Source organism: Alexandromys fortis, unplaced genomic scaffold (assembly GCF_014885135.2).
Source record: "Alexandromys fortis isolate MF-2015 unplaced genomic scaffold, M_Fortis_MF-2015_v1.1 scaffold_125, whole genome shotgun sequence".
NCBI lineage: Eukaryota > Metazoa > Chordata > Mammalia > Rodentia > Cricetidae > Alexandromys > Alexandromys fortis.
This window is the reverse complement of record NW_026068026.1, coordinates 161,031-185,670: the sequence shown is the minus strand read 5'-3', so window position 1 is coordinate 185,670 and position 24,640 is coordinate 161,031. Positions and strand designations below refer to the sequence as shown.

The window sequence follows — 24,640 nt, the reverse complement described above, 5'->3', positions numbered from 1 at the left end:
ATCATAACCACTGATATTATCTCTCTCTCTCTCTTCTTTTTTTTTTTTTTTTTTTGGTTTTTGTTTTTGAGATGGGGGTTTCTTTGTGTAGCTCTGACTGTCCTGGAACTTGCTCTGTAGACCAGGCTGGCCTCGAACTCATAGAGATTAAAGGTGTACACCTCCACTGTCTGGCCTCATTTCTTTATTTTTAATAATGTGTTTATTTTTATTTTATATGCATTTGTGATTTACCTATATGTGTCTGTGTGACGGTGTCAGATCTCCTGGAACTGGAGTTACAGGCAGGTGTGAGCTGCCATGTGGGTGCTGGGAATTGAACCGGGGTCCTCTGGGAGAGCAGCCAGTGCTCTTTACCACTGAGCCCTCTCTCCAGCCCTTAGCTAATATTTATAATTACCTTCCTCTACTACCCATTCTGTATTTCCTCCACCCTCTGCAAGCACCTCAGCAGGTCTTGGCTCTTTTCCTGCAGGAGTGACCCACGCCTTCATTCCTGACAGGTCTGTGTCCTTTGTCACCCTGCTGGGATTAGGCTGTAGTTTCCCATTGACCTTAATCACAGGACACGGTAGCACCAAGAGATGCCCTGAAGGATTGCCTGCACTCCAGACATAATCTCTCTTACATCCACTGTGGAGAGGCAGTCCAGTTTCCCCCTGGTAATCCCCTCCAAACACTGTTACTCCTGTTGACTTAGAGGTATCAGAAGCACAAAGTGACCAGGGGAAGTCTGAGCTTCTGCTTCAATGGAATGTTTGTTATGTCTGCTGGCAGGAGCGCTCCCCTGTCTGGAACTAAGACTTCTAGGCCAGCAGAGCTTAATGTTGCAGGAACAGGAAGCAAGAATGTGTCTAGTGGGTCGCTAGGAGTGATAGTGGGTGAAATCACCCCCTTTCCACCCCTTGATTCCTGGACCAAGCCATGAAAACCTAGGAAGAATTTAAACTCAGAAAAGACTCTGTGGTCTAGGCCCAGGATAACCTGGGGTTAGAGTGAACCCCAAACCAAGTTTAGAGAGACAGAGCAAGGGTTAAGAAAGTAGTTCTGCCAGGAGAATGGTCTTACCCTAAGGAGGTCTGAGGAGGGGTAGATGGGGGTGCAGAGGAATGGGCAGAGCAGCTCACCTCTTGACATCTGCTCTTCCCATGCAGTTCCGCCACCTGCCGGTGCCTTTCCACCAGAGGCAGGAAGAACTCAAGTTTACCACAGCCCTAGGGAGGCTTCAGCACCGAGTAAGGGAGACCCGCCTTCTCCGAGAAACTTTGCAGCAAGGAACCAAGGCTGGACAAGGTGGGATCCAAGGCCTGGATTCCCGAGGAGTTTGGGGAGGGTTGAGAAGTGATCTTTTCTTGGACCTCTGCCTTGCGTGAACCTCCATTCATCTTATCCCCCTGATTTCTGCCTCTGCTCTCAGTGTCTCTGCACAGCTTGATAGAAACTCCTGCCAATGGCACTGGCCCAAGGGAGGTGAGTAATGGACGGGCAGGTGGACACTGAGGTCCATGTGAGCTGGAAGGATCGAGTTGACAGACACGGACTGAATGTGGGAGGGAATGGGGAGAAGGTAACGTGAGACCCTGGCTCAGGCTCCTTCTGCTGTTAGGACCTGGCCACAATGCTGCAGGGGACTGTGGGGGACCTGGAGGCCACCCAGGCCCTGGTGCTGAAAAGGATCCAGATTTGGAAGCGGCAGCAGCAGCTGGCAGGGAATGGTACACCCTTTGAGGAGAGCCTCACAGGGCTGCAGAAAAGGTGAGGGCAGGGCTGCTGGGGTGGGAGCATGCTGAGGTGGGTACCATTGTCTCTGCAGGGTGGTACACAGGTGTGAGGGAGAGGGGACTGAGGACAGTGGCTTTGAAGTAGGCCAAGACCCACAGAAGTCAGTTACTGCTTACAGCAGGAACTGAACTCCAGACTGCGTGGTTGCTCTCCACAAAGATCCTTCACACGTAGCTCAGTTGAGGAGACACAAATAGAGAGTCTGCCATAATTTCTCTCTTCAGGTCCATGTCCAGAGGAGTGAGGGGGCTGGCTTGTATGTTTGTACATTTTGTTTTGGTTTTTCTTTTCTTTTTTCTTTTTCTTTTTTGATTTTCGAGACAGGTTTTCTCTGTGGCTTTTGGTTCCTGTCCTGGAACTAGCTCTTGTAGACCAGGCTGGCCTCAAACTCAGAGATCCGCCTGCCTCTGCCTCCTGAGTGCTGGGATTAAAGGCGTGTGCCACCACCACCCAGCTTATGTATGTTTTAAGTGTTAGACAGTGTCTTACACTGTAAGATGTCCTGGAACTCACTGCAACCCTCCTGCCTCAGCCTCCCAAGTACTGGAATTGTAAATTATAGCTGCTTAGTCATCGCGCCTGGCCTGGCTTGAGAGCCCCTTTTCCATTTGGTCTGTGGGGTGGTGGCACATTGTTTTTTCCCCTAAAGGACTCAGTGCCTCAGGCACTGGAACTGTAGGAAGAGGCTGCTGGGCTCTCCACAGGGACTCTAGGTCTTGACAGTGGGCACCTCGTAGAAGCCAAGATAGGTCCTAGAGCCCCCTTGAGTCCACATGCCTACAGCTCAGACTGAGTCTGTCTACACAATACCCTGTGTTCTCCTGGGTTTAGGCTGAAGAAAACAGCCTGAATTCTGTGCCCCCTGACACAGGTGTGAAAGCCTCGTGGAAATCTACTCCCAGCTGCAGCAGGAGGTTGGGGCAGCCAGTGGGGAGCTTGAGCCCAAGATCAGGGCGTCGCTGCTAAGCCGACTGGATGAAGTACTGCGAACCCTTGTGACCAGGTAGACACTATAAGTCCCTGCTGTAAGCAGAAGCCAGGAAATGAAGGAGGCCACCTGGAGGGGACCCAGGCCCTGACACTCTCTCCTCCTCATCCTTCCAGTTCTTTCCTGGTGGAGAAGCAGCCCCCCCAGGTTCTGAAGACACAAACTAAGTTCCAGGCTGGAGTTCGGTTCCTGCTGGGTATGCAGCTCCTGGGGACCTCAGCCAAGCCTCCCCTGGTCAGGGCTGACATGGTGACAGAGAAGCAGGCCAGAGAACTAAGCCTGCCACAGGGGCCTGGGACTGGAGTGTAAGTGAAGGCTGGCCTTGGTTGGAGAAGGCCTGGGTGTGTGTGTGTGTGATAAAGGTCAGAGGAGGCTGGCTTCATAAAGGGTGGAGCTGAGGGAAAGAGACCTTTGGGGTGTGGAGTCTCTGAACTCCACTAGTCAAGGCAGAGGAAGGGAAGGGTATCTCTGTTAAGAAGAGTCATCAGGATTTGGCCAAGATGGAGACTTCTCTCCTTAAAAGCCAAGAGGGAGGCCAGCAAGATGGCACAGTGGGGGTTGTTGCGTGAGCCCGATGACACTCATTTGACTCCTAGAGTGTATGTAAAGGTCGGAGGAGAGAACTGGCTTCGGTATGAATGCACCCCGCATCTTGCCCATGTACAGCAGCAACAGCGGTAATAATAAAAGTTAAAAACACATAGGGTGGTGTAGATCAGTGGTAGGATGGGTGTTTAGCATGCCGAGGTACTGGGCTCAGTACTAGCAATATACATACATGCACACAGACACACAAACACACAGAGAAGAGAGAGAGAGAGAGAGAGAGAGAGAGAGAGAGAGAGAGAGAGAGAGAGAGAGAAGGGACATAGAGAGCCAGGGCCAGCGAAGCAGTGGTCAGCACATCCCCTGTAGAGCCTAGCTCCTCACCACAGGCCAGGCTCTTCCCACTCTGACCCCCGGCAGGGAGAGCACGGGGGAGATCATGAACAACACGGTGCCTCTGGAGAACAGCATTCCCGGGAACTGCTGCTCAGCCCTGTTCAAGAACCTGGTGAGAGGCTCTGGGGGACAGGAGGGGTACCCTCGCCTGTGTGTGGCTCTCCTTGGGAAGGATGTCCAGGGTCCAGAAAGGAAGCCCACAGAGCCTTTGTCTCTCACCCTCCCTGTTCTCCCTTCTCCTCGCCCTGGCAGCTCCTGAAGAAAATCAAGCGCTGTGAGCGGAAGGGCACGGAGTCTGTGACAGAAGAGAAGTGTGCTGTGCTCTTCTCTACCAGCTTCACGCTGGGCCCCAACAAGCTCCTCATCCAGCTGCAGGTGAGCTCTGACCCAGCCTGCCGCAGCCTGGGACCTGCTAGAGCCCCGGGTCCCATATCTCCTGTTTCTGGGATAACACACCGGGGTCAAACAGAGCTGAGAGGAAAGAGACCTGGAGGGTGCATCCAGGGAACAGCTGTGTAGCAGCCAAGGCTTTTGTTTGTCTTTTTTTTTTTTTTTTATTAAAGATTTCTGTCTCTTCCCCACCGCCGCCTCCCCCTCCCCCCTTTTTTTTGTTTGTCTTGCTCACCTTGTTGAGGCAGGGTATCATGATGTAGCCTATGTTGCCTTTGGACTCTTCTTTAAATATTATCATCGTTATTGGGGGGGGTAGCATGTCCATGTCACAGAGCACATGTGGCGATCAGAGGACAACCCTTCTACTTTTTTAAAAAAAAAGATTTATTTATTATGCATACAACATTCTGCCTCCATGTATGCCCATATGCCAGAGGAGGGTGCCAGATCTCATTACAGATGGTTGTGAGCCACCATGTGGTTGCTGGGAATTGAACTCAGGACCTCTGGAAGATCAGCCAGTGCTCTTAACCTCTGAGCCATCTCTCCAGCCCAACCCTTCTACTTTTATGTGGGTTCTGGGGGTTCTGGAGCTCTAACGGGTCACCAGGCTTGTGCTGCAAACACTTTTTACCCATTGGGCCCTCTTACTGACCCTCATCTCTTTTTCTCGTTTTATTTTACTTCACTCCTTTCCTATCTCCTCCCTCCCTGCCACCCTCCTTCCTTCCTCCCTCCCTCCCTCCCTCCCTCCCTCCCTCCCTCCCTCCTTCCTTCCTTCCTTCCTTCCTTCCTTCCTTCCTTCCTGTTTGTCTGTCTGTCTTCTTCTGTAGTCCAGGTTGGCATTAAACTGAAGACCCTGCCTCAGCCTCCCAAGAGCCAGGATTGTAGCCCTAATGCCAGCACTCCCGCCTCTGTAACTCTTACCCGTGTTTTATGTGCAAACGGAAATCACAAGCACATACTTTTTCACATACACATGCACATTTGCCAACAACTTGTTATAGAACAGGGCACTATTTCCAGTGATATCCAAGCACGCACGATCTGCTGGTTTTGTCTCAGGGTTACTATTACTATGATAAAGACCATGGCCAAAAGCAACTTGGGGAGGAAAAGGCTTATTACACTTTACTTTTCCAGGTAATGTCCATCACTGTGGGAAGTCAGACAGGAACTCAAGCAGGGCAGGAACCTGGAGTCAGGAACTGAAGCAGAGGCCATGGGAGAATGCTGCTTACTGGCTTGTTCCTCATGGCTTGCTCAACCTGCTTCTATACACCATGACTACCTGCCCAGGTGTGGCTCCACTTACAATGAGCTAGGCCCTCTGACGTCAATCACTGATTAAGAATGTGCTCCACAGGCTTGCCTACAAACCAGCCTTATAGAGGCATCTTCTCAACCGTGGTTCCCTCTTCTCAGATAACTCTAGCTTGTGCCAACAAAAACCCAACCAGGACATATTTCTAGACAGCAGTACAAGATAGGTTCTATTAGCCTTGATTTACAGATGATGACATTGGGTCATGGATTCGGTAGTTTGCCCAGGTCATACAGCTTCTAGGCACTGGGATTGGTATTTGAAAGTCTGACTTTGTCACATTGACTTGTAACTGCTTCTCTACACTGCTGTCCTCATTGAGCAAGTGTCCAGTGATGTCCACCAGCCTTTAACTATGTCATGTGAACTCCCCAGTGTACTGGAGTGACACACTGCTCTTTGAGGACACTCTGTCTCCACTAAGGATAAACTTCTCTCCCCACCCCTTAGGCCCTGTCTCTGCCCTTGGTGGTCATTGTCCACGGCAACCAAGACAATAATGCCAAAGCCACCATTTTGTGGGACAATGCCTTCTCTGAGGTGGTAAGCAAAGACTCAGAGTGGGAGATGGGGCAGGGTGGGTTCTTATGCAGTAAGATGGAGCCGTCCTGGCTGGTGAGTGGAAGGCATGTCTTTCTGGTGGATCTGCTTCTGTGCTTTCCATGCTGGTTATATATACAGCCATCAGGCCAGGGCACCACAAACAGCCGCTGAGAAACCCCTGTTTGTGAGCCAGCTTGAACAGCACTGCCGCCACCGCTCAGGGAATTGGGAAGAACTTGGGAAGAATGGAGGCTACCAGGGGAGGACTGGCCACGCCCCCTCTCTCCTTCTTTTACCCAGGACCGCGTGCCTTTTGTGGTAGCTGAAAGAGTGCCCTGGGAGAAAATGTGTGAAACCCTGAACCTCAAGTTCATGGCTGAGGTGGGGACCAACCGGGGGCTGTTACCAGAACACTTCCTCTTCCTGGCCCAGAAGATCTTCAATGACAACAGTCTCAGCATGGAAGCCTTCCAGCACCGTTGTGTGTCTTGGTCACAGTTCAACAAGGTCATTTCCCTGTCCTTTCAATTTCCTACCCCAAGTTCTTCATCTTTCGGGCACTAAAGACCTCCCTAGCCTCCACCCAGGGACAGACTTTTAGGGTCTTCATGGTGCTACCATCATGTGGCCCAGAGAGCAAACTTCCCATTCTGTGGCATTCTCTGACATCCCTCAGTTTTGGTCTGCGGGCCTTGTCCTTTTTTTTTTTTTTTTTTTCAGTGATTTGTATGACTCAGTCCAGTTATGTGCAAACAGAACTCTGCCTTGAAAAATGACTTTGACCCATTAGGAAAATAGTCTATTGCAAAACGTGGGTGAAATCGTACAAGACTCTGTGCGGCAGAACTGCTGCCTGTGCTGACAGCTTACTACATGCCAGGCATGGGTTCACACTATGTGTGTTAACTACCTTAATCTGCCCAACATCCCTTTCTCGTAAGGAGGTGTTATCTCTGTCTTTCACAGATGATGAGTCTGTGCTTAGTGAGGTCCCATAGTTTGTTCAGGTCTCATAGCAAGAGACACACTAAGGTGGAAACCCAGGTTTCTTTTGAGTTAAGGTCTTGCTACTATGTAGCTCAGGCTAATCTCAAACTCACTGTGTTGCCCAGGCTGGCCTTGACCTCAAGTTCCTCCAGTCTTAGCTTCCTAGGTACAAAAATTTACTGAATCGCCATGCTCAAGGAGAGTCCTGCATTTCTTTTTTCTTTCTTTCTTTCTTTCTTTCCTTCTTTCTTTCTTTCTTCCTTCCTTCCTTCCTTCCTTCCTTCCTTCCTTCCTTCCTTCCTTCCTTCCTTTCTTATTTTTGTTTTTGTTTTGAGAAACCTGCCTGGAACTCGCTTTGTAGACCAGGCTGCCTCTGTCTCCTGAGTGCTGGGATTAAAGGCGTGCACCACCACCATCCACTGAGCCCTGTATTTTTACCTTTCATATTAGCTCCTGTGTTTTTCTGTCTCCAAAATAAGGTGGCTGGGGACTGAGTCAGTCAAGAACACAGAGAAAGGAGCGCTTGTCTCTGCCCTTGGTGGTCACTAAGCACAGCCACCAAAAGAATGCTAAACTTGCCAGCCTCTCGTGTACAGTGACTTCCCCTGGATCCCACTTTAGGTCTTCCTCTTTCAAACAAACAAACAAAATGGGGGCGGGGAGAAGCTCACGTGACCAGAGAATGCATTACTGAAGGGAACAGAACAGCAGGACAGCCCTGAAGACAGAGTTTAGCACAGTGATTAGGAGGGGCTCCTGTGCTAGACTGCTTGACTTGAATCTCCACTCTGTCCTTCAGTGTGGACCCCGGGAAGTCACTTACCCTTCTCAGCATCCATTTAGCTGTTGTGATTGTTATGCTATATCCAGAATTATTGTTATATCCAAATAAATTACTATACAGAAAAGCCCAAAGGAATGCCTGATGTAGTCAAGGTAAGTGGTCGCCATTGATGGTCCTCTTTGGTCCTCAACCATTGACTCTCACACTCTCTGCTCTGTGCTTGCTCCAGCTCTGCCCCTCTCCCGCTCACCTCTGCTCTGCTCCACCCTTCAGGAGATCCTGTTGGGCCGTGGCTTCACTTTTTGGCAGTGGTTTGATGGTGTGCTAGACCTGACTAAACGCTGTCTCCGGAGCTATTGGTCAGACCGGTGAGTCCTTGGCCCCAGGCGGCCCTGCACCTGTGCCCGCGGCTCCCTCTCTGCACCCGGTGTCCACATCCACGTCTCCTCCTTCACTCTGCCCAGGCTGATCATCGGCTTTATTAGCAAGCAGTACGTCACAAGTCTTCTCCTCAATGAGCCAGATGGAACTTTCCTCCTCCGCTTTAGTGACTCTGAGATCGGGGGCATCACCATCGCACACGTCATCCGGGGTCAAGACGGTGAGTCCCCACAGCCAGCCCTGGCTATCCTGACGTCCACCCGATCTTTAGGAAGTTCTTCCTTAGGTCTGACTCCTTACCCTCCTCCTGTGGTCTAACCTTCAACTCCCATAGCAATGGAGATGAATGGGTCTCCTTCATGCAAGACTTGTACCTTAGGCCTTCTCTCACGTGTCATCCTTGGTGGACTGTGACTGGGTCTTGTGTGGGGTGGGGGAAAGAGACGTTGGGACATAGGAGTCCTTAGGGTCTTACTCCTCTTGTAGGCTCCCCACAGATAGAGAACATCCAGCCATTTTCTGCTAAAGACCTGTCCATTCGTTCACTGGGGGACCGAATCCGGGATCTTGCTCAGCTAAAAAACCTCTACCCCAAGAAACCCAAGGATGAGGCTTTCCGGAGCCACTATAAGCGTGAGCGGGCCATTCTGATTCCCCCTGCCTCCTGCCACTCACTTCCTCCCTGACTGCTGTGTGTCATCCCTGTCTTCCCTCCCATTCTGTAGCCCCACCTCCACCTATCCATCAGCCTTCCTCCTCTCCACCTCCTCGAGAGTTGGGTGCACCTCAGTTCCCCTTTCCTTTCCACCACAGCCGAGCAGATGGGGAAGGACGGGAGGGGCTATGTCTCAACGGCCATCAAGATGACTGTGGAAAGGTGAGTGTGATGGTATGGGTCGTGGGTGGGGACTGGGGGCTGGTACTTACCTGCAGGAAGGGAGTGGCCTTTGTCAGTCACATGTACTTCCTTCTCTTTTAGGGACCAGCCTCTTCCTACGCCAGAGCCCCAGATGCCCACCATGGTGCCCCCGTATGATCTTGGAATGGCCCCTGATAACACCATGCAACTCAACCCAGATATGGGGTAAGGAGGCTGAGAGACAAGGAGGGGGCTGACTTTCAGAAGAGAGACGGGGTGTGGGCTTGCCAGGGGAAGGGCTTGCACCTGTCTGCTTTCTTTCCTCAGGTACCCTCCACCGTCTCATCCCATCCACTCATTTCAAAGCCTCCCCATAGAAGAGTCAATCAATAACGTACTTCCAGCCTTTCCGGAGTAAGTCACAGCCTGGGGAGGATGAGGTGGGGCAGCATCTGATCACAAGCAGTGGGTGGTGAGGCTTATGTGGGAACGGCAGCACCGCTGACCCCAGCCTTTGCCCGTCCATGACAGTGATGCCTAAGATTCAGATCGCTGGGGTTTGAGTTCCGGCTTTGCCGACTTTGTATTGGTTACCTAGCCCTCGGCGAGGATGATAGTAATGACATTCTCTGTTGCACAAGGGAATACACTTATTGTTATGATCCCATGAGTTCATAATGTGTGAGGCTGAGCTGAGAGTTTGTAGCGAACACAGTTAGCGTATTCTCTCCTGCCTGTGAGATTTACGGTGCCTTATGTGCTGTGTGTTTGCTTGGCATTTGTGCCGCTGGGGGCTGAGCTCAGGGCTCAGGACTGAACACATGGCCCATGCTGAGTGTGTGCTCCGCCACTAAGCTGCATGCCAGGAGTTGTGATGATTTTTGTTAACCTTCATGATCCCTGAAATGGCCTAGACCTTTCTCTTCCCCAAGAAGCATTAAGTTGCTTAATCAGCTCTTATTGAAGGGCTTTTCTCTCTTCCTGGGAGTTGATGTGGAGTAGCCCTAGGAAATTGAGCCATAGTTCAGTCTAAAGAAACATTGGGCCAGGTGGTGGTGGTGCACGTCATTAATCCCAGCACTCAGGAGGCAGAGACAGGTGGATCTCTGTGAGTTCGAGGCCAGCCTGGTCTACAAGAGCTAGTTCCAGGACAGGACAGGAACCAAAGCCACAGAGAAACCCTGTCTCAAAAAAACAAAAAAAAAAAAAAAAAAAAAAAAAAAAAAAAAAAAAAAAAAAAAAGGGGGGGGGCTGGAGAGATGGCTCAGAGGTTAAGAGCATTGCCTGCTCTTCCAAAGGTCCTGAGTTCAATTCCCAGCAACCACATGGTGGCTCACAACCATCTGTAATGAGGTCTGGTGCCCTCTTCTGGCCTGCAGGCATAAACACAGACAGAACATTGTATACATAATAAATAAATAAATATTAAAAAAAAGAAAGAAAACTAAAACAACAAAACAAAACAAAAACAAAAGGAACAGTGTAAATTGAACATACACACATGATTTTTCCATTTTTCTGGGGAGAAATGAGATCCAGGAAGCACAGAAGTGACTTGCTGAGGAAATGCTAGTCAGTGAAATGCTAAGTCAGGAGAAGGCCCAGCGCCTTGTCTCCTGACTCACTGGTCTTGATTTTGCAATACTCTCCCTCTTTCCTTCCTGCTTCCAGGCCTCACCTGCAAATGCCCCCCAACATGAGCCAGATGAGTTTACCCTTTGACCAGCCTCACCCCCAGTAAGTGACCTCTCCTGACCCCATCATCCCCATGCTGCCGATGCCTACCCCTCCTAATGGTCTCTTCTGACCCCTGGTAGGAGCCTGCTGCAGTGCCAGTCCCAGGAGCATGCTGTATCCAGCCCCGAACCCTTGCTCTGCCCAGATGTGACCATGGCAGAAGACGGCTGCCTAACTCAGTCTGTGGGAGGTTTTCCCCAGGGCCCCTGGTGAGTGGGAGCCTGGGAGTGAGGGCTGGGAGGACGGGTGCTGAGCCCGCTCCACTACTTTTCCTTCCTCCTTGCAGGGTCCGTGAAGACATGTTCCCTCCCCTGCTGCCTCCCACTGAACAAGACCTCAACAAGCTGCTCCTAGAGGGCCAAGGGGAGGCAGGAGGAGGATCCTTAGGGGCCCAGCCCCTCCTGCAACCATCTCCTTACGGGCAGTCTGGGATCTCAATGTCCCACATGGACCTAAGGACCAACCCCAGTTGGTGATCCCAGCTGGAGGAGCCCGGACACAGAGCCTCTTCTATGGACCTGCTCTGACACCTGCCCTTGCGGGTGCCTCCCGTCTCCAGCTGTTCCTTGGTCAGGAGGAAAGAGCTGGCTGGGGGAAGACACGGCGCACGGAACCACTGCACTCTGTCCTTCCTGCCACATCAGGGTCCCTTTTCCAGCACAAGGGCCAAAGGGATGTTCAGGCTCTAATGTGGTAACAGGCACCTGCGTGCCTGCATCACAACACACACACACACAAGGACCAGAGCACACTGAGCAGGAGGGGACTAGGCAAGCACCAAGGGCTCCTGTGTTGAGCTAGGGCCTGGGACACACATGCAGAAACACATAGACTCTGTGCCATGGACAGGGGGCATAGACCTAGGGCACTGAAGCAGGGGTTCAGGAGACCCTGGGTGGGAGGAAAGAGGGTGTAGGTATCGGGTTACTGGTATGGATTTTGCCCAGATTAAAAATCAAGTTCCTCCAAAGCTCCAAATTCTTGCCAAAAAAAAGAGGCTCTGTGCCAGTTAGGACTGCCTCACAAGAGCTAAGCTTGTGTGTAGCCGTGCCAATGTTACCTATAAATGTCACACATGAACTATATGGCCGCACAGAACACATATCTCCGCTTTTGCCTATGCGGCGACACGTATTTGAAAAGCTGAGACACTGTAATAAGAGTACCCCAACGCCATTTGGGGTGTAACTGTGGCTCTGACGTGCATATAGCCTTAGTGACTCAGTGCTTCCTGTGTTTCCTAGGGTCTAAGGACTGAGTGGTACAGGGCTTGCTGTGTAACGCCCTGGGCTTCGGGGGCCCTAGCTGCTGTTTCTCTCGTATTTTTCTGTCCACTGCCGGCTTCTCTCCACTCTCACATCTCATGCGGTCCCTTTTCCCTCACTGGGGGGGGGGGGGCAGCGGGGGTCATGGATCCTAAGCCATAAAATAAATTTTATTCCAAAATAACAAAATAAATAATCTACTGTACACAATCTGAAAAGAAAGACACTTTTCTAGGAGTCTGACAGGCGCTGCAGTCCTGCCGGCCTGAGGAGACCCAGGGTCCAACCCAGGCCTCTAAGGGGCCGGTGGAGGGGACTGTGGGGAACCTCACAGCTGGGAGGGGGGCGATGACAACGGGGGGGGTGTATGTGGGCAAACCGCAGCACTTGTTAAATTAAAGAAACAAACTAGAAGCACAAAAAATGGGGAGGGGAGACCCAGCTTTCCCAGGCCCCAAGTCTCCGGGCAAACGGTGCCGTTTCCGGTTGCTAGACCTTCCCAGGAAGTTCTTTCCCCACGTCCCACTGGCGGCCACCTGGAGAATGGGTGTGTGTGGTGAGGGAGGGAAGAGCCCCAGCAGGCTGGAGGCGAAGTCCGTGCCCCTGAGCCGGGTGAGGGCGCACCTTGCACCCTCCTAGTGTCCTCTGGCCAGGCCCCTGCTTGTTATTGCTTGAAGCCCCATAGTCCTGTGCCCATGGGGCAGAAGGGCAGCAGAAGGATCCTTCTAGGGCGGTGACTGGAGTTCGAGGATGGACAATGTGGGGGGTCTAAGTGAGCCAGAAGCCCGGGGTCCTGGGTCTGAGACATCCCCACTTTCACTGCCGGCTGGCCTCTGCCTCCACTTTCACGCTGCTCCTGCGACCCTCCACCAGAGCGGGATGAGGTCCTGGGGCTGGGCAGCGGTCCAGCAAGCCTTCCTCGAATTCTGTAAGAAAAAGGTCTAAGTTAGGAGACAAGGATGGTGACTGAGCCAAAGGGTTGTTCTGTGAGGCCAGGCACAAGAAAATGCGAAGACCGCTCCATTTACTCAATTACTGCCTCCTGCCCACTGCGTGTGTATGGGGGTTCCATACCCAAGTGTATGTAGCTCCCCCTCCTATTTTGGTTGTGTGTAGCTCTCTGTCTCTGTGTGTCTCTCTCTTTCTGTGTCTCGCCCGCCTCTGCTCTGCTGGAATTTCTGGTTCTGTCAGGAGCTGCGGGGGCGGCTTGGCTCTGACCTCTCCCCCTCCCCCTCCCCAGGCTCAGCCACCCCCACTCATCTCTGATCCCCTCCCAGGCCTCACCCACCCTACAAATAACCCCCCTCCCCAGTTTTTGGTAGCCAAATCAGGGGAAACACAGGAAGCTAGACTCCCAGCTTCTCCCTCAAGAAAAGCCCCCCCCTCCAGTCCCCGCCCCCACTTCCCACCCACGCACAGTTTAAAAATACCAAGCCAGGGTTGGTGGCTTTGTCTGCTGCGTCACTCTCAGCCCAGCGGCTGCCCGGCCCTCTGCCGGCCCACTCCTTTCCTATCCACACACAAAGCGCCCAGCTTTGGGCTCCTTGGCTTCCAAGCTGGGGAACCCTATCCCCACAACTCCCCGCGACTCCCCCCCCCCCCCCCGCATTAGGCAGTTCTAGCGAGGCTTCCCTTACTGCTGACTCTACTGTTCACCTTCACCCCTCATTCTGTTCCCTGCTCCTCCTCCCCCCCCTCAGAGATTCCCCACCTGGGTCAGACCCTCCCCATTTTGAACAACCCGGCAGTAGCTTGCCCCTGCTCAAGGTCTGGCTAGCTTAGAGCCCCTCTACTGTTCTGACAGCCATATAGGATCCCTCTTCCTCCCCTCTGGTCCTAGAAAATGAGGACCCTTGTGTGGGCCTGAGTAGCTGGGGTGTTTAGGGACAGCACTGCTGGCTGCCTCACCTGCGAGAGGCGGCTTTGCAGGCACACAGGGGCTGAGGCGGCCCACGCGATCATGGGAGACGAGGCGGGCGAGCCGCAGCCCCTCATCCATCAGTGTCTGCTGCAGGATGTGGCGGCTCCATAGCCCATGCGCTGGCAATGCCAGGGGCAGGTCAGCAGGGGGCGGCGTCAGCCTTGGGCACGACCCCACAGCTGTGGGCATGGGCACTGGTCAGGTCAGGGGCTGCCGCCAACGGTACCCACCCTCAACCGACAAGTCATTCCCATAGGCTCTTCTGCCCCCATCCAGCCAGACCTCCCAGCCCTGTTCCAGGCAGTTGACTCCTGGCTCACTCCTGCAACCCACCCGCCCACTCCCACCTCCCCAAAGAGATGAAAGGCACTCACCCTGCAAGTGGCCATCTAGGCTCTCCCCAGACAGACTGGCGCTGTCCTCCTCTAGGCTGGGGCGGTATGGGGGTGCATAGGACTCGGTGCCTGGGGGAGGCTGCTGGATTTCAGTATGACTCTGTTCCCCAACCTGTGGATGCCCAAAAGTGGGAAATGAGGACCTAGCAAGGCAGTGGTTGAAGTAGGCTGTCCTTTCCTGTCCCTTCTGCCCCCCAAAGCATACCTCTTGTTTCAGTTTCTTCAGTGGTGGGCCTCCTAATTCTTCAGAGTGAAGCCTAGGAGAATAAGGAAGGTGGTGGGCTTAGGGCCCAGAACACACAGGGCACACAATCTGTCCAGAAAACATGCATTACTTAAAAACTCCACGAAGAAGTGGGCTGGACAGGCATCTCTGTTATTGTGGGGGGTTGGGAGTAAAGAGGCCTCAGACAAGTTGGCAAGAGGAAGACTTGCAGGTGGGCGGGAAGCAGGCCTAGAACTGCCTGAGCCGGGAGTGGGGAGACAGCCAGGTCCTTGGCAGGAATCCAACCAGAGGTGGCCCAGGGAAAGGGGGTCTCACCTGGATCCCTTCAAGGAGGAAAGATAGGTGCTCTCTCGGGCTACTTGGCGGGACAGGGAGAAGAGTTCCACCCTTCGAAGTAAAAGCGTGTTGTCTCTCATGCAGAACTGGGCAGCAGCCTCATTGATGGTGAGCTGTGGCAAGAAGGCAGCCAGTGTGAACCCCGATTCTCCCACTCTTCTACCCCTTCACCACCAAGGGAGGCCCATCCAAAGGATGCTTGCTTTAAATAAACCCAGAAACTTCCTGAGTCTAGAAGGAGGGACTCCTAGCTTCCTGACCAGGGCCTCCTTTATTTCTGGGGGACTTGGACAGCACAGGGCTGAGCAGTCGGGCTCACTGCTCTCTCGGCTTCCCCTTCAGCTGATGGAGGCAAAGCAGCAGCTGGGGCTGGGTGTGTGTGGGGGGAACTTGAGTGGCCAAGGGGACAATGGTCCAGAGTTTGAGAAGGCAAGAATTCTCAGAGGCAAATGGACTGAACCCCAGGAGTTAAGGGCAGTCCTGAGGACCCAGGCCTCACCTCAGAGGCAAATGGATTGAACCCCAGGAGTTAAGGGCAGTCCTGAGGACCCAGGCCTCACCTCATGCAAGCTGAGTTGCTTGCCCTCCCGCCGTTTGGAATCCAAGCGGCCATAGATGATGCTGTACTTTCGGATTTCTTCTTCTTTCTGGCTGTCATTGTCATCCATCTCAAAGATGTGGCCCACACTCCGTGCCAACTTCTTATTGAGCTTCAGCAGGGATGTGACCTCTCCAGCATCACCCCTGGGGAAACTCCGGAAGATCCGCTCCACACTCTCCACCACCATCCGTACCATCTCTGGTTCCAGGCGATCTGGGCCACCCCCAGTCCCACCTGCAGCCATCCCCCCAGCCCCAGTCCCCTCAGGGACTCCTCCCCCTGCAGGTGGGGAGAAAGGGGGTGACCCAGCCTCCTCTTCTCCTCCTGCTCCAACATCAGATTCTGGAGTGCTCTGGCCTGGCCAGATCCGGGGATCCCCTGCCCCAGGTCCTCCAGGCAGTGGTGACAGCTTCTCTCCAAGTTCAAGGGGACTCTTGGGGCTGAAACTTCGGGCACTGCCTGCCTTTTCGCCTGGGCTGCCATGCCCATTGCTCATGCTCCCTTTCCGGGTACCGGCTGTCTCAGAGATCTTGAAAAGTGGGATGCTGGAGACAGGTACGGCAGGCACTGGCTGGCTGAAGAGCCCTGGGTTGGTGGCCCATTCTCTCAGAGCCTTCTGTAGACGTCGGACATGGAGTGGTTTGGTGGCCATGCCCACAAGCGCCATGATTTCCAGGAACTCCTCCTCACCCGCTTCACACAGCTGCTGCACATCGTCCCCTCCCTGCTGGATGAAGGTCTCGTAGTAGGAAAGGAGGTTGGCACGCTGCAGGACCCGATACAGCTGCAGCTCACCCAGTGTTCGAGGCAGTGCCATGGTTGGGGCACTTGCCCTGAGAAGGAAGGGCAGGAGAGAGGCAGTGAGTACAAGTGCCACTGCTGGGTACCAACCCACACTAACAATTGTCCTCTCTTTTCTGCCTCCTCCTCGTCCCTTCTCTCTTTTGAATGCTTTCTCTGCCCAGTGCCCAAGGCTGAGCACTTTGGGAACCGAGCATCGCTCAGAGGCATAACCATGCCCATGCGGTCCCAGACTAGCCAGAAGCACCAAAAGCCAGCGCCCTATCTATAGCTATCGGGAAACCCTTACCTCAACTTTTTTCTTGATCTTTCTGGTCGGGGGCAGCACAATCCTGAACACCGAGGCCCACTAGCACTTCTCTGAAATGACTAGACCCACTTTCACCCAAATTATAGCCCTTACTTTCCCCCTAAAAACTCAGTAGCCTCAGCATTACTTAACGTAACATCCCACATTAAAGTTAACTTAGGAAACCGGGGCTACTCCTTGTCCAGGTAGCTGAGAGGGAGGGGTGTGGCCTCTTCCTTGGCTTTTCGGTGAAGATAATGGACCCTTGCTCCTCTGCCTCAGTTTACTGCGACTGGAAGTTACTGCACCCTTCTAGTATCTGCCCCAACTTTCCAGGCTGTCCAGTACCCTTCAGTTGCTTCCTTCCCTCCTTTAGTGCGGCCCTTCCCACTATTCAGCAAGCCCTTCTCTTCTTCTCAGGCAATGGGGGAGGGAAGCCCCGATTGTTCTGCTCTGGGCCCGTTCTTCCCACACACTCCTACAGTGGCAGCGTCTGTGGGCGAAAACCGCCTGAGGGCTCCCGCCTACTCTTGTCTCCCTTATTTTCCACACTAATCTTCTAAAGGCAGTGCGGAAGCAGCTGAAGGCCTCTTGAGGAAGGGGCTGCACACGGAAACTACCCCTCCCGACACTGTGGTCGGTTAATGGAAAGGGACGCCTGAAGCACACCCCCCTCAAGGCCCAAAGATGCTCCCTTAGCCCAAATGAACCACTTTCTCTCGAACCTAGGGATGGATCGCTACCTTCTAGTGACACACTGAGCCAGCTAAGCGCCCCCACCCCTCGCACTGTTGTCAGATGAAGATCTGGAGCTTCCCCTGGCGCCTAGGGACATTCTTTGCAGGGGGCTCACCTGCCAGGTCATGCCCACTGAGCAAGTCTGGAATGGAAAAGGAGGCAGTACTCTATCGTATTCAGGTTCGTCGGGTCTTTGTTAACTCCCAAGATCCCGCAATTCGAACACTCACCCCCTTTTCCATCAGTCTCCACCTCCCACCCCCGTGCCGCTCCCCCATGTCCTTTTTTCGACCTCCACCCTCCGGACTCCATTCCCGAGTCCAGCTCCACCCATCTCCACTCCCCGACACCTCCTTTTGCCCACTAACTTGAGTCTGGGCTGAGGGGTCCGGCGAGTGTTATCTCCTCTGCCAGGTGGCTGCTCCGCTGTGGGAGAGGGCACTCTGTGCATGGACGTCCAGAGATCACCCGTGCCTCCCTTCTCTGTTCCCGGCGCCTGCTGCGCGCTGCGCTTTGCCTGGTGCGCGCCTCCCCGGTCCACCGCTGTCCAGGCTCCGTCCCTCCCTCCACGTCTCCTCTCTCCGAGCCTCCGCGCCTCTGTGTGCCTCTGCCCCCACCTCCCCGGCTGCGCTTGCCGCCTCTCCGCGCCTCCTCCCCCGCAGGACGCACGGGGAGCGAGGCCGGGCGCTGCGCTGGCTGCCGGGCTGGCGGGAGGAGGGCGTGGGCAGAACCGGGGGCTGAGACCGGAGGCGGGGGGGTGGGGTGTAGGAGCCGAGGCCTCTGGGCCTCCGAGAGGCTGCTGCGGGGACTGGGAGGAGGGGATTTGGGGTGGGGAGGAGGTGTGGAGCAGGAGGCGGAGGCGGGGACTCGAGAGTCGGGCGCCAACTTGGGGACCGAGGTGACCGAGGCCGGGCTGTGGAGGGGGGGGGCAGCTTGGGGACCCAACGGGCGGGGCAGGTCGCTCCGTGCCGCCCACGCCGGATGCACAGCCGGCCCTCTCTGCGCCCACGTACCCACGTGAGCACCCCGCCGGCTACATTCCTACTCCCTGCACCACTCCTACCCCTGTGAGCCGAGAGTGCAGTTTCACAACCACGCACAAGTGTACAAAGACATTGAAGCGCACATACGTGCACACGCGTCTAAACAACGACACGGACGCCCGTTGCCCACACTCCGGCCGCGCTGTGCCGTTCATTTGAATGCTAGAAGTGAGCGGAGAAAAGTTGGCGAAGGCTCGAGTGTGCAGTTTCTCCTGCTCGGCTCCCCTAGAACGCACGTTTAGGGTTAAACCTGTGAGCGTCAGGCTGCGCAGGAATCCTTACGGAGTCTCAACGGCCTTCTCTGGCCCTAAAAGCTGTAATTTGAAGAGACGGCCCTCCAGAAACCTTGGTCGCCTGCCCCCGCCCCCGCATCTAGTTGTCGAAGTTTAATAGGTGGGTTATACTAGAAACTACAACTTACTCAAGCATCAACTAGGCACGTCGGGTTTTGCACGGATGGGGATACAATGCTTTCCTCTACAGTGGCACCCTATTTTCTGATGCCCAGGCCTTATTGTTTGGACGATTTTTTCTGGCAAAGCCAGGAAAAGGCGGCTGCCTTCTCTGGGGTCATATGTTATCGGACATCTCAGGACAGAGTGATGGAAAGAGAGCAAGAGGCTAGGTATGAGTCTACGAGACAGCCCACCATGCAGAACGGCTTCAAGGAGCCCAACCCCCTCCGTTTCTTCCAGCCCCATCTGGCTCCCATTACACACGCCCACGGCTAGGAGGGTTGGGGGGTGGATTGGGCACGCGGGGGCTGTGTAGGCCTTGGGGAAAAGGGTGGTGGGAAACGTGGCGGACTGGCCAGAGGCAAGGTCCCTTTAGTTCGAAACCTCAGCTCCGCCCCTCTGTTCCGCACTTGTGAGTGGCTTGCCCTGGAAGGGCGTGGGAGGCGTGGGCCGGGGCGGGTTCTACATTCCAGATTCATTCCAGACTGGCGGGGGAATCTCTCGGTTTCCAGTAGAGGGATGGGTACTTTATCGAGGAGGAACGATTTCAATAGCTAAGGTTTTTGTCTTCATCCTATCAAACGCCCAACATAGTAGAGATATTAGGGAGTACACCCTTTCTTCCGGTGCCCTTTGCTGGTGTGGAGGGCCCAACTAGATGGCCTCCCTTGGAGGTACTCCGGATCCCTTCGGGGTGTGTGGCGCCCCTCCCCCACTCCCTGGTCCGGTTATTTTGGAGTCTGGGCTGCTAGCGCTGGCCCCGGGTTTCCTCGTGCCCCCGCCCTCCCCCTGCCCACGCTCCCCGTGACGCACATCCTCCGCCCACGTTGCTTATGCTCCAAGCACCCCCATCCCTCCCACAGACCCCCTTGGGGTGGCACTGAGTCCTGGGGTCTGGAGGGAGAGGGCAGCTTGTGGAGCGGAGTGGTGAAGGGTAGGGCTTGAAAGGAAACTGGAGCTTACAGTGAGCCTGGTCCAGGTCCAGGAAAGAGGATGATGGAGGGAGAAGCCGATTCTAAGGCCTTCGCTTCCCGATTTGGGATCAGAAAAGGAGAGAAGACAGATTTCGTTGAGACACTTGTCCGGGTCCCGATGCGAATATGTGTGTGAGAGTGAAACTACCGAGTGTGATTGGTAGCTTTGTTTTTCAAGACTTGCCATGAGGTTTAAGTAGAGACTGTGGAAACTGCCAATTGTAGAACGCCAGTCAGGTTGAGGACTATTGGCAGTATTTTGAGTTTATGTGTTTGTTTCTTTATACCTACTTGTATATCTGCGTGTCTGTAGGATTGTATCCGAGTCTCTATGTGTATTTTAAAATACATACATTAAAAAAATACAAAAAGCAACATCGACTTGTCAGGCCCCACCAGCGGCCCAGAGCGCCCCCGCAGCCCGCAGCCGGAGCTGCTGAGATGTCTGTTCTTCGTTTTCCTCCCACGGCTACCACCCCCACATACCCGCCTACTCTCTTCCGCTGAGAACAAGGAATTTCCAGCCTTTAGCAAAATGTGTGTGTGCGCTTGCTTGCTTGCACAGACAGGTGTGTGTTGGGGGTTGACAAAAGGGGAATAGGGACATCATCATCATCATCATCATTATTATTATTATTATTATTATTTTGCCAATTTCATTTTCTGCCTGTACTCTCAACTCTCAAGACATCTTTGCCTGTTTCCTCTGCTCTCCCACCCTCAGTCTCAACGGCAGAATAGAGCTTCTGATATCATTTACCCAAAGTTTAAGGTTCTCTTTGTTGTCCAGAGCGGTCTGTTCTAGGAAAGGAAACAGTTTGTATCTCCAGTCGTAGATCTTAAGGGGAAGGGTGGATGAGACCGAGGAAGGGAGAGGGTGGGTGGAGGAGGAGTGAGGATGGTGCGTGCCAGGATTGTCTTCTCAGGCACGTGGAGATTTTCATCTAGCAGATTGCTCCGCTCACTCCTCCCCCCCCCCCCCCCCCCCCCCCCCCCCCCCCCCCCCCCCCCCCCCCCCCGCCGTCACCTCGCCCTGCCAAATGAGACTCACTAAGCCAGGTTTGGTTCAAGCTCACCTTCCTCGGACCTGCACTCCCTTCTGGACCCTCCTCCCCCTTGCCTCCAGGCATAATTAATTCCTCCCACCCTCTGTGGGTGACAATGTTTCCACGTCCTTTAAGAAATATGTTTCATTTCATGTGTATGTGTGCCTGAGGGTATGTATATGCACCACACAAGTGCAGGAGCCCACTGAGGTGGCACATGGATGTTGGGGAGCGAACCTGGATCCTCTGCAGGAGCAGTAAGTGCTCTTAACCCCCAAGCCATCTCTCCAGCCTACCCCGCAGCTTAAAAATATTTTATTTTTATGTGTGTCCGAGTGTATGTGCACCATGTTCGTGAAAGAGCTCACAGGGTCAGAAAAGGCTTCGGATCCTCTGGAACTCAGAAACTGAACTCAGTCCCTGGCAAAACCAGTACTCTCTAAACCGCTGACCCATAACTCCAGCTTGCCCTGCCCCCATTTGTTTTTGAAGGTCTTTCTATGTAGTCCTGGCAGTTCTGAGTCTCACTATGTAGACCAGATTGTCTTTGAACTCACATAGATTTCCTGCCTTTCTGCCTCCCGAGGGTCAGGATTAAACATGTGCCCTTCCCCACTCACTCCCCCTTAATCTATAGCCCTGGCTGGCCTAGAACACAGTATGTAGAAAAGACTAGGTTTAAATTGAAAGATCCACCTGCTTCTGCCACTGGAGTGCTGAAATTAAAGGTGCACACAACTGTGGCAGGCGCCTGTGCCCTGCCCCCTTAGTTTATAGTGAGCTATGCAAGTCTAGCTTGTTGATATCCTGAGATGTCCATGGGGAGTTAATATGACAAGTAGAAGGCTGAATATAAAGTAATGAGACTCCTTTACCTTTTTTGGGGGGGGGGGGCGGTTCGAGACAGGGTTTCCCTGTGTGACAGTCCTAGTTGTCCTGGCACTAACTCTTGTAGACCAGGCTGGCCTCGAACTCACAGGGATTCGCTGGGATTAAAGGCATGTGCCACCACCCACCGCCTGGCCTCCTTTCCCTCTTTTAATACTATGCCAGAATTCATCATCTAGGAACTGCTACCCTTGCATTTACTTTGCAAGAAAAGCTTCACCTCTCACAAGTCACCCCAGCCTACACCTCTAAGGAGCTCACAGGCAGGTAGAAGAAATAGCCGTGTGAACAGCAATCCAGGGAATAATAGGAAACAATGTGAAAGGTGAGAGGCCAATCTGCCTGTTGAAAGGACTGAGATAGATGAGCATCTAATTTAGGCAAGGAAGCAGTCTAGGATTTGAAGTATGAATAGAAGTTTTCCAGGGAGAAAGGAAGTCAAATAGAGAGAGACAAGAACATTTGCTTGCCGGGCGATGGTGGCGCACGCCTTTAATCCCAGCACTCGGGAGGCAGAGGCAGGTGGATCTCTGTGAGTTCGAGGCCAGCTTGGTCTACAAGAGCTAGTTCTAGGACAGGCTCTAAAGCTACAGAGAAACCCTGTCTCGAAAAACCCAATAAACAAACAAACAAACAAATAACTAAATAAATCAACCTACTATTGTATTCTGCTTTTCATTTTCTTTAATTTTTCATGTATATATATGGTTTATGCCTGCATGTATGTCCGTGCCACCTGTGTGCAATGCCCAAGGAAGGCAGAAGAGGGTGTTGGATTGCCTGGGAGTGGAGTTACCCCCTTGTGGGTATAGGGGAGCAAACACGGGTCCTCTGACTGGAAGATCAAGTGCTTTTAACTGCTGAACTGGCTCTTCAACACCCATTTCTTCCTTTCTTTTTCTTTTCTTTTTTCTTTTTTTTGGTTTTTCAAAATAGGGTTTCCGTGTTTAGCCCTGGCTGTTCTGGAACTAGCTTTGTAGACCAGGCTGGCCTCGAACTCACAGAGATCCACCTGCCTCTGTCTCTTGAGTGCTGGGATTAAAGTTGTGTGCCACCACTGCCCAGCTTCAACCCCTACTTTAACTGAAAAAATTTTTTTTAAAAATTTCTTTTAATTTTTGAGACAGGGTTGTATGTAGCCCAGGCTAAGCTTGAACTTGGCTTCTTACTGCCTCTGTCTTCCCAGTACTGAGGCTGTAGGCCTGTGCCAGTCTGCCTAAATGTCTCCTACTTCCACAAAACATACTGAAGGTGCACTAAAAGATGACTCACTCACATCCAGTAACTGTGAAGCTTCTTTGTTACATTGTTACTAGTCTATTAAAATGGGGCTGGAGAGGTGACTCAGCAGTTGAGAGCACTCCCTGCCCTTCAGGGGCCCTGAATTCAGTTCCCAGCATTTATATTTGGTGGCTTACAACTGCCCGTAATTCCAGCTCCACGGGATCTGGCGCCCTCTTTCTGGCTTCTGTGAACACCTGCAGGCACGTTCTATTTTCTTTTTCTATGTGCATTGGTGTTTTGCCTGAATGTCTGTGAGATGGTGTTGGGTCCCCTGGAACTGGAGTTACAAAAGGTTGTCAGCTGCCATGTATGTGCTGGGAATTGAATCCAGGTCCTCTGGAAGAGTAGTCAGTGCTCTTAACCACTGAACCATCTCTCTGGCTACTGTACTCACATTCTATACCCCCACACAGACACTCACATATCAGTATTAAAGAAACAACAGCAAAAAAAAAAATCTTCTATTTAGCCAGGTGTGATGGTGCACACCTTTAATCCCAGAATTTGGGAGACAGAGGAAGGTGGAGCTCTGTCAGTTTGGGGCCACCCAGGCCTACATAGAGAGTTACAGGTCATCAAGGACTGCATAGTGACACCCTATGTAAAACAAACAAACAAACAAACAAACCAAAACAACCCCGAAAAACAACAAAATCTTTCTAACTATATTTAGTTTCTGAAAGTTTCTCCATTTGATGAGTATCAGATATCAAACAACACCAAACTTTGAATAGTGTTCTAGTTAGTTCTTTTTTTTTTTTTTTTATAAATTTCTGTGTACTGATGTTTTATCTGCTTGTGTGTTTGTACACCACATGTGTGCAGTGCCTTTAGAGGCCAGAAGAGGGCACCATATCCACAGGAACTGGTGTCACAGGCAGTTGTGAGCAGCTGTGTGGATGCTGGGACTCTACCCCTGGTCCTCTGCAGGAGCAGCAGCCGCTCTTCCTGATGAGTCACCTCTCCAGCTTTATAGCTGGTTAAAGATATGGTGGAAACATAAAGAGTCTAATGGAGTGGAAGAGATAGACGTGCATTTAGAAGGAAGGACTATAGGTTACAAAAACACTAGGAAAGCCCACAAGATGGCCCCCAGGGCAGTTTCCAGGTCCTGTGTAAAGGTGGAAGGAGAGACTGCACAAAGCTGTTCTTTGACCATCAGCCCCAGTCATGGAAATACACCTGCAATTATTTTCCCCCAAAGGGGGTGAGGCAGAGAGATGGCTCATGGACTAACTTACCTGCTCCCAAGCCTTGAAGACCATACTGGAGACCTTTCCATACTGGTGACTCACACGGTGGAAAGAGAACTGGCTCCTGAAGTTGCCCTCTGACTTCCATGTGTGTCCCCTACCATAAATAAATTTAACAGAAGTCACTAAATTGTTAAAGAATTAGGGTGGATAGCTTGAAAGGGAGTGAAAGACTTTCCCACTTGAAAATGCCAGTCAGAATGGCAAGGTGCTGGGTGGAGTCAGTGGCAAGGGGAGAAAAGGGACAGATTCAAAAGATAGAACACAAAAACGGTAGGATTCAGTGATTGATTGGTCCAGTTATATCCATCAAACAGTCAACATCTTCAATTCTCTTTTAAAAAATATTTATTTATTTATTTATTTATTTATTTATTTATTTATTTATTTATTTATTTATTATGT

The 24,640-nt window shown here is 52.5% G+C and overlaps 2 protein-coding genes across 7 annotated transcripts in view; one reads left to right on the top strand and one right to left on the bottom strand.

Moving 5' to 3' along the window:
- Window positions 1–12,100, top strand: part of Stat6 (signal transducer and activator of transcription 6) — an 18,588-nt gene extending 6,488 nt beyond the window's left edge. Inside the window, exons 5-22 of one of the 2 annotated variants that reach the window (XM_050163855.1) lie at window positions 1,155–1,293; window positions 1,418–1,470; window positions 1,607–1,755; window positions 2,654–2,785; window positions 2,887–3,075; window positions 3,737–3,824; window positions 3,965–4,087; window positions 5,880–5,972; window positions 6,273–6,479; window positions 8,017–8,111; window positions 8,208–8,344; window positions 8,611–8,757; window positions 8,938–9,001; window positions 9,104–9,208; window positions 9,311–9,397; window positions 10,655–10,720; window positions 10,801–10,929; window positions 11,007–12,100. In XM_050163855.1, the coding sequence (XP_050019812.1) occupies window positions 1,155–1,293; window positions 1,418–1,470; window positions 1,607–1,755; window positions 2,654–2,785; window positions 2,887–3,075; window positions 3,737–3,824; window positions 3,965–4,087; window positions 5,880–5,972; window positions 6,273–6,479; window positions 8,017–8,111; window positions 8,208–8,344; window positions 8,611–8,757; window positions 8,938–9,001; window positions 9,104–9,208; window positions 9,311–9,397; window positions 10,655–10,720; window positions 10,801–10,929; window positions 11,007–11,196 (2,193 nt within the window). In that variant the 3' untranslated portion in view covers window positions 11,197–12,100. The remainder of the gene's footprint in view (window positions 1–1,154; window positions 1,294–1,417; window positions 1,471–1,606; window positions 1,756–2,653; window positions 2,786–2,886; window positions 3,076–3,736; window positions 3,825–3,964; window positions 4,088–5,879; window positions 5,973–6,272; window positions 6,480–8,016; window positions 8,112–8,207; window positions 8,345–8,610; window positions 8,758–8,937; window positions 9,002–9,103; window positions 9,209–9,310; window positions 9,398–10,654; window positions 10,721–10,800; window positions 10,930–11,006) is intronic. The other variant, XM_050163854.1, reaches the window with a different exon arrangement.
- A 34-nt stretch (window positions 12,101–12,134) lies between these two features.
- On the bottom strand, window positions 12,135–18,158 carry Nab2 (NGFI-A binding protein 2). Of its 5 annotated transcripts, none has more exons than XM_050163859.1 (7): window positions 17,661–18,156; window positions 15,424–16,191; window positions 14,843–14,976; window positions 14,507–14,558; window positions 14,281–14,413; window positions 13,894–14,085; window positions 12,135–12,911 (listed from the first exon to the last, which is right to left on the bottom strand). In XM_050163859.1, exons 2-7 carry the CDS (start codon window positions 16,129–16,131, stop codon window positions 12,802–12,804), a joined length of 1,329 nt encoding a protein of 442 aa, XP_050019816.1. In that variant the 5' UTR covers window positions 16,132–16,191; window positions 17,661–18,156; the 3' UTR covers window positions 12,135–12,801. The 5 variants fall into 5 exon arrangements, with proteins under 5 accessions (XP_050019816.1, XP_050019817.1, XP_050019813.1 ...); XM_050163860.1 differs by having other exon boundaries at window positions 15,424–16,188; window positions 17,661–18,155; XM_050163856.1 differs by having other exon boundaries at window positions 15,424–16,297; window positions 17,661–18,154.
- Between the last annotated feature and the right edge of the window lie 6,482 nt (window positions 18,159–24,640).

What these genes read in the sequence shown, in the direction of transcription:
- Nab2 (XM_050163856.1), bottom strand. Translation starts at nt 17,743, where the DNA reads ATGCACAGAGTGCCCTCTCCCACAGCGGAGCAGCCACCTGGCAGAGGA. An exon ending in AGCAACTCAGCTTGCATGAG is followed by an intron (nt 14,977 to 15,423) that starts GTGAGGCCTGGG and finishes TTCTTGCCACAG; the next exon opens with CTCACCATCAATGAGGCTGC. An exon ending in TCCTCCTTGAAGGGATCCAG is followed by an intron (nt 14,559 to 14,842) that starts GTGAGACCCCCT and finishes TTATTCTCCTAG; the next exon opens with GCTTCACTCTGAAGAATTAG.